An 8439-nucleotide genomic window follows, 5' to 3' on the forward strand; every position below is an offset into this window, starting at 1 on the left:
GAAGTTCATTAAAAAATAAGTCAGCATGAGGTGTTGAAAGTCAACAATAGGGTGATGTTTGAAGTCTGGCAGAGTGGGCCATATAGTGAAAAATGAAGTGTAGAAGAAGACATTCAATAGCAGTTAAGAGTGTTTGCTTAAACCAGTCTTTCAATGATGAACTACACCCTGCAGCGATTGTGGAGTGTTGGTCTTTTAATTGTTACAGTTGTGAAGGCCACCTCTAGCTCACCTCTAAATTGTTAAAACATCTCAAGAAAACAAAGAGTTTGGAGCGCTACAAGAATGTGCACACAGTGGAAGCAGCTACTCATTCATCAAGAGTCTAAAGTCAGGCAGAAGTTATGTGAAGTGTGACTTTCCCAACACAATGTCAAATAACAAGTCAGAAAAGACACTCTTATAATAATAGCACAGTCATATTCAACAGTATTGTTAATGTTGCCAAAACTGTGTGTTAATCAGTTGTTCAAGTATATGATTGATAACAGGCCTCTCATCTTAGTAGTAGAGAAACCTCAGGTGCTACTAACAACATTAATGATGACTCGTCGTATATTGATGAGGAGAATATGGCCATCTTTACACCTGTGTTTTTTCTGACATAACAAAATGTGTGTGTGTGTGTGTGTGTGTGTGTGTGTGTGTGTGTGTGTGTGTGTGTGTGTGTGTGTGTGTGTGTGTGTGTGTGTGTGTGTGTGTGTGTGTGTGTGTGTGTGTGTGTGTGTTTCCACAACAGTCCAGAGAACATTTCTAAAAGATTACTTCCTTCCTGATTTGCCTCTAATTATTTTCCCTTAATTGAGAGGGACATTGTTTCTGGAAAGAGACTGTGCGTTTGTATTTTTTAATGTTATTTGTCGATGCTGTGAGAACAAATGAAATTCCACTCACCTCGATTGTATTGCGGCAGAAGCAGAAAGAAATAACTCAAAACCTGGGCCAATAAAAGCTAAGCTATCTGCATTTTTTAACTGACTCTTTAAAACGACCCTTTATGGGGTTATTTAGCAGCAGCCTGGTGTCGGTGGGATTTTGTGGCATTATTTCTAGAAGTCACTTTAAATTTAGTGGCTGCACATTGCTGTCAAGTAATCAGTTTCTGCTTACTGTTGGAGTCACCAAATTATCAAAAACGCACTTAGTCCTCAGACACAGATTCTTGGAGCAACATCAAAGAGCTTTTTTTTTTTTTTAACTTAACGAACACTCCGCCTTGCACTTTTTAATTTGAACAGAACACCTATATTGTTGCGCTTCACCTTCTCCTTTGCACCATGGGTGCTGTGTATGAAAACGAGAGTTTAATGATTAGGAAAATACCAACTTCACATAGTCTGCACTGGTCTTTGCCACTGGTCTCATTGTGCCCATGAGAGCTTTGCAGAAACTGAATTCTAAAGTCAAGGTTTGTCTTAAAGTGTCAGTCACTCCCAATCTGATATTCACGCCTACTTCACGCAGTGGTTGGCCAAGTCTGTTGAGGTGACAGGTTAAGCAGGGTTTGAATGCCCTCTTCTTTTCACATGTCACCCCTCTCTATGAGGAAGTTTCTCACTACTGAAGTGTGGCTGTTTGGAACAGTTATACTCACTTTTACCCTCCAACGTGGTTAACTAAATGCAGCTGTGTGCATGTTAATAGCATCATAGGAAACTGTTCATCTGCTTGCATATGAAGATTCAGTGCATGACATGATTTTAAATCCTAATAGCTGATGGTAATGCTTAGCCATTTTTGATTCAAGAGACCAGTTAAGAGTTCATTTAGGGCTCCACTTTGATCATTTAAGATGCTAATCGCCCACTGCTGATCAGCATCCAGTAAATCAGAGTATATCTGATGCCCCCTCTCACCAGAGGTGTTGTAGTGGCAGGGGATTACATGAAGCCAGCTGCTGGTGTCCATGCCTTCACATCCTACTGTACCTTATCACCCCTCCACACCTCCTGTAAAAGGTTATGATCTGACTGTAATCAGTGCCTGAATCTGTTAATCAGACACAGTCTGTTAAACTGACAATGTTGAAATGGTCTTCCACTAATATTGGTTAATTGTATTTTCCTTATATGTAAAACAAGATACAAGATATTGGCCCAACCGCTTCATCTAATGGACCTTCCACATTTTTCCCAGCCATTTTTTTCTTTGTTTTTATCTGCTGAATACCACACTAGAAAAGGGAAGAGAAAAAATCAGTGAGCATTCAGCCACTGTTGCTAAAGCAGAGAGATCTTAGCACATTCACATGTCTGGCTGGTCTTTCTTTTTTCCTCTATCTGATGCCTCTCCGCTGGCTGCTCTGGTGCTTCACTTGGTTGGCCTTGTTGTTTTTGCTGTGGTTTCTAGTCGCTAGCTAGCAGCTCCCTGTGGATATGTGATGCCGTGCCCCTGGCTGCAGTTCTCACACTCACCCTGCCTCTCTTTTTCAGGCAGTGAGGGGGGAAAGGGAGAGAGAGAGAGAGAGATAGAGAGAGAGAGAGTGGGTGTGAGAGAGAGAGAGACAGAGAGAGAGAGGATGTTTACCATGCTGTGGAGCTGCCTGCTTCCCAGCTTGTCTGCCTCAGCCTCAGCCCCAGCCTCAGACCAGAGACAGAGAGAGACATAGGGGGAGGGAGCACTGCATCTTTCTTTCTTTCCTTCCCTCCCTCCCTCTTTTTGCACCAATTTTCCCCTCCTCCACTCTTGCTTTTATATTTCTTGTCTTCGCCTGCCCTCTAAAGGCCAAAGGGCTTTGCGCTCTGTGTGTGTGTGTGTGTGTGTCTGTGTGTCTGTGTGTGTGTGTGTGTGTGTGTGTGTGTGTGTGTGTGTCTGTGTGTCTGTGTGTAGACTGCATCTGGCTGGTGCATCAGGCGGTGGCTTTTGCTCGGCATGTGAATTCCCTCCCTCTGCCGTAGCTTCAGAGCTGAGGTCTTAGCGGGGCATTTTTGCATTCATGTACACACACACGCACGCACACACCTACACACACACACACACACACACACACACACACACACACACACACACACACACACACACACACACACACACACAAAGGATGGTGTAATTACCCTGTGCTCTCATGTAATACCCCAGGTGTTGTATTTATCTCCACTGCAGCATATCTGACACCCAGCGCCAGCACCTGGATTCACTTCAGTCACCGGCCCTGCACCAAAACCATTCCCCAGCCGAGAAGCTCATAAGTGTGTGTGTGTGTGTGTGCGCGTGTATGTGTGTGCGTGTGTGTGTGTTGTACAAAATAAACAGCATGTGATGCTATTTTCATGACTTCTGTTTGTAAATGTATCATTTAGCACCGGTTATGTCCAATGATGTCTGAATGTAGTGCAGTTAAGCTGTGTTGTAGTACATAAGACTGTCATTTCTATGCCATGATGGATGACAGTGGAGGATTCTATTGTCCAGTGTGTGAAGGATTCTAATGCTGGCAGGGAGATAAATAAACAGAAAATCAGCCCAAAGTAAAAAAAACACACTTAGTGGAAATAAAAGAGAGAAAGTCAGGCAGGTAAATATGCAAATATAATCTAAATATAACAATCAGCAGAAAACACGCAGGCCGACAAATCTACAATCAAACACCCAGCCACACACTCAGTTGTACAGGCTTTAAAGCAAGCTGAGCTCAGGGCCATGCTGCAGTGGACCTGTCCTCCCCACACCAGTGTTGAGCCTGTCTGTTAGCTGGTTTTGACACAATGACGGCAGGGTACGCTGGAAAACTGTGCCTTTCAATCTTGCACTTCTTTCCTCTTTCTTCTCACTTGCTGATGATGTGAGTGAACAGGGCTGGGGTTGACAGACATGACAGAAGGAAAGCTAGAAAAGAGGCAGCGATAGGTTAGATTGGACTGAAAGACAGTAGCAGATTGCGTTTTTTGTATCAGTTTTATTGTCATTTCCAATTTTCGTCATCAGTAAAAGGGAACATTTCCTGTTGGTCACTGCACACATAAAACCTGAGTGCAACAAGATTTCTGTTGCAGTTGTAATTCGATATGTGGCTTGTAGTGTAAGTGCTGCTTTTGTCTGATGCTTTGTGCTTAAATTATCCCTATTTCTGTGATATTCGTTTACATATCTTTGCCATTTCAACAACTGAATTTCCCATGAGAGGAGAACATACTGTAGCAGTTTCATTTTACTTAACTGGAAGGAAATTCATGCATATCAAGAGTCACTGGTGTAGCAAGCAATTCATGAATTTAGTTTATGCACATACACTATGCATGCTTTTTTTCTGCAGACATTTGAATTTAGCCCCTTTTTTTGTTCAGTTGTATGTCTTTTATGTGTTGCATGTAATTCTGTACTACATCCAACAGATTGTAACACCCATGCAAATATACAATGTATGACTGAGAAGCAGTTCAAATGTCCCTGTATTGTGCCAGGGAAAGCAGTGGAAGAAGTAAACTTTATCCACTCTTCTTTTTTCCTCCTCAGGTAGGAAACATTGTATAAGGTGCATAGGTTTGTATTCCCATGCTTAAAGGCTCCTTGCAGAACTTGATCCAAGGCTGGTCCTCTTAAAGAAAGGCACTGAACAGGATGCACTGCAATGAAAAACAACCGTAGTCTTCTAAAACCATCCTGTTTTTATTTGATTTTTTTAAGAGCTCATCCAGAAGTGATCATGGTGGATCCATTTTCCAGCAGACATTGTGTTGTGATTGTCTTTATAGGGTACTATAGTGGTGGTTAAAAAAACACACACACACACACACACAAACATATCCACATTCTGGTGGACTTGAACCTTTCTGCAATGTGTCACACCATGGTTGGCTTCACACATTACAGTCACTCCTACTGGATGAGCATAATGGTGAGGACAGCTTGTTATAGGAACCTGGTGATTATGACCTGCTGTGTGCAACTTCAGTCTCTCTCTCTTTCACACACACACACACACCATCCCGCTCCGTCTCCCTCTCCCTCCCTTCTGTCTTTCTCTTGTGGCCACTTTGATCAAATCTGTGCTCTTACGTCCTTGACTGCTGCCCCCGACGCCTGACCCCTGCATTTGAAATTTCCCCGCTTATGTAAAAGTTTATGTAGATTAATGCCACAATTTATGCAGATTGAGTTTTTGCCACTCAGGCTTGAAGCACTAAAAGGTAGATGAGCGCTGACCTTCCCCACTAACAGCTACGTGAGCTCTCACCGATTATCTCATAACTGCTACACATAGTGTTAGTTCTGTGGCAGGCAGAGAGATGGAGAGCAATTTCTGAATGCATAACGTTCCATTTTTAACTTTTATTTTTTTTTTTAATACAGTGTCATTTAAAAGAACGCTACATTCTGTCTTTTTGTCAAAATGGCATTTGGGAGGCTTAGTAAGTGTGGTTTATGTCACAATGCATCACACACACACACACACACACACACACACACACACACACACACACACACACACACACACACACACACAATTGTCCCACCTTTAAAACATCATGCTTTCTGCAGCCCCACAGTGTCTGTCAAAGAGAAACAACTGCCAGCAGTAGTATCAAACTGCCTTTCAGTCGTCTGTGTGTCATGCCAAGCCTCCACAGAGCTGTAAACTTGCTCACAAGTGGCCGCAGCATTGCTGAGGTTGAACAGTCAAGTGCCATCTAGAGCATTTTGCCATAGAAATGGGTCTGTCTGAAAGCAAACAAAGGGCTCACACTTTACTCGACCTGCTCCATGTAGGCTAAGTGCGCACAGGCCTGTCTGACACCGGGAAATGGCTTTCAGTGTGAACAGACAAAGCAGAAGAGCAGAAAGAGGGGATGTAATTGTCATCTTTGTAACTTTTCTTGTTCTGAGAGAGAAAAAACAAACTCAAAATTCAGCTTTGACTGTCATGTTCAGTTTGAATGTGGAGAAGCAGGTCTGAAAGGGTGAAGGCAAGGTTACTGAAGATATTTTAGATGTAAAGATATGTGTTTGTAACATCAGCGTGCCTCATCTGTCTCTTTCACTAAATTATTACTGCTGATCTTCATTGAAAGTTCAAGCCAAGAGTATTTGTGCCGCAGTCACGAACGATTTGGATTAGTTCATAAACTTTGCTGGAACAAATCATCCTCGCAAACCACTTTTTCACATCTCTAAGAAGCGTGAACTTTTAACAGAGCAATTTTCTGATGTCACAGTCAAGGTCTGTTGCGAGTTTGTCACCCATGGTAGCTCCCTGTGTTAGTGCTACTGTTGATACTGTAGAAATGAGCTCGCTCACAGCATTACATCAAAAAGCTACAGGAAAGCAGAGCCTCCATCAGGTCACTAGCCCTCTGTGCTTTTTACACAAACACAAAGTGACCCGCCTGTCACACAGTTACGACTAGGTGTCAGCTGAAGTTAGCACTGGACTGAGCTAAAAGCCTTGCCTGGCACTGAGGCCCAGTGGGAAAACAGCTGTTCACTTTAACTCATCATTACACTGTGTGTGTGTGTGTGTGTGTGTGTGTGTGTGTGAGGGGAGTATCTGTATTAGTGTGTGTACTGTATAGCATGTGGGTTCATGTATGTGTCTGCACACTGTTTATATCTGTTGCTGTGTTCTGCAGTGACCCGTGCAGTGTCTCTTCCGCCTTATTTAATAATGATGCTTCACATTACACTCATTAACCTCTTAGTCTTCCATTCAAAACCAAATTTGATCAAATTCTTCAGTATTGCAGCTTACCAAAACTACAGCTGAATGTTATCAAATATAATTTTAAATCACCAAATGTCCTCTGTGCTAATTTCCTCACAAGTACTTTTCAGGTGATGCTCGTGATAAGAGGCGACATAAAGATGAGCTTATTAAAGGTAGAATAAATCCTGGAGGATCATAGTGCATGAATGATTGAGTAGTGGCTGTATCTAGATTTTCTGTTTTGTGTGCGTGTGTGAAGGTTGTGACATGCTGAATACATGATGTGCTGCTATCCTTGTGCTTTCATGCAGAGTTGTCTCATTTCTATAGAGCAATCAGGACCTCTTAAAGACCCTCTCTCTGCCTTTGTACAGTATAGATGAAGCGTTCCGTGCAACCAGAAAAAATCTGAGTTGACTTTTCAGTTCATTTTTTTGAAAATACTCATATTAACATCGATTCTGTCTCTCAGTGTAGCAGGGCAAAAGAAATAGATGCCTGTCACACGTATTTACAGGAAAACGTTTGCAGTCATGATTGTCTCAGGTTGTTTCCATTTGGTGCTGCATTTTGAAGGAGTCAGCAGACAGAGAAGCAGTCAGCTTTAAAGAGGGAAGAGCTGAGCCCATGCATACAATCCTTTCAGGCATCATTATATCATCTTGGACAAACAAGCTCGTTATGTGTACTGCGTATGTACCAACACCTTGAAGCAACACGTAGCAGCATCGAGCTGTGAGAGGAATGTTCTTTTGAGGACAGTAAAGTTGTGTTATCTGACTCTGTGTTCCTCTGTCCCCTCCAGGCTCATTTCTCCTCCAACAGACTGATGGAATTGGGCGGACTGCACTGGATCTTGTCTCTGCAACAAGTCAGAGGGAGGAGCTCCTCCACAGTGCTCAGGTCGGTGACTCTACCCTGAGAAAGAATGTGTCCGAGGGTTTGAACCTTCCCCTCCTGGAGGCCGGATCCTCTCTGCTGTCACACCTCATTTTCTCCTACCGGCAAGAGAGGGGCCTTCCGAGGGGCCTTCCTAGCCGCATACAGTCCAGTGACAAGACCCTGAGTCTGGGGAACAGGCTGGTTCGAGCCCTGGAGAAGAACTCCCTCAAAAAAGTGACTTTGGGCTGGACAGACCAGCGGGCAGTGAGGCTGGTGGTGGATGTGGAGACAATGTTGGAGGTCGGCAGAGGGAGTTACCTGGGGCAGGTGTCTCAGGCAGTGAAAGAGTGCAATGGAGAGAACACTGTGTTGCTTATGGAGGTACTAGAGGATTTAAAATCTCAGGGAGAAGCACTAGTGGCTGACCTGTGACATTAATTCAATGAAAAAGACATTCAATGCACAAATAGGAAAGACGACCTGGTTAAAATGCTAACCAAAGTGCATCTGTGTGAGTTATATAATCCACCATGACCTTAGAACACACCTCCTGGCCTTCTGTGGATGCATGCTTCTAAACTAATGTTGCGTTTTCCTGTTTTCCCATTCAGGTAAATGCTTATGCATGTGCTGTTTTTTGTTGTTCTTTCTTAAAATTGACTGTAGGTTCATTTCTACAGACACACAGTTGTATATGCATTTGATTGTAACTACATTTTGTAATTTGGTTATATTTCACTACATAGTTCAAATACTTCTAAAATGGAAAATGTTGCTTTTTGACATGGAAAATGTTGCCATAGCAACACTAATATTTCTGTGTAGACTGTTACTACCTCAAGTGAGTTTTTCTACTTTTTTAATGTTGAACAGATGTTACTATTATTTATGACAAAATAAAGAAAATAAGTTTAGTT

General features: G+C 42.7%; 1 protein-coding gene across 1 annotated transcript in view; it reads left to right on the forward strand.

The window, feature by feature from the left end:
* The window catches only part of slf1 (SMC5-SMC6 complex localization factor 1), a 33370-nt gene extending 25299 nt beyond the window's left edge, over window positions 1-8071 (forward strand). Inside the window, exon 18 of the mRNA XM_053325696.1 lies at window positions 7446-8071. Within this exon, the coding sequence (XP_053181671.1) occupies window positions 7446-7954 (509 nt within the window). The 3' untranslated portion in view covers window positions 7955-8071. The remainder of the gene's footprint in view (window positions 1-7445) is intronic.
* The last annotated feature ends 368 nt before the right edge of the window (window positions 8072-8439 follow it).

The sequence above is a fragment of the Scomber japonicus genome, chromosome 9, assembly GCF_027409825.1.
Source record: "Scomber japonicus isolate fScoJap1 chromosome 9, fScoJap1.pri, whole genome shotgun sequence".
In the NCBI taxonomy this organism is placed as follows: Eukaryota; Metazoa; Chordata; class Actinopteri; order Scombriformes; family Scombridae; genus Scomber; species Scomber japonicus.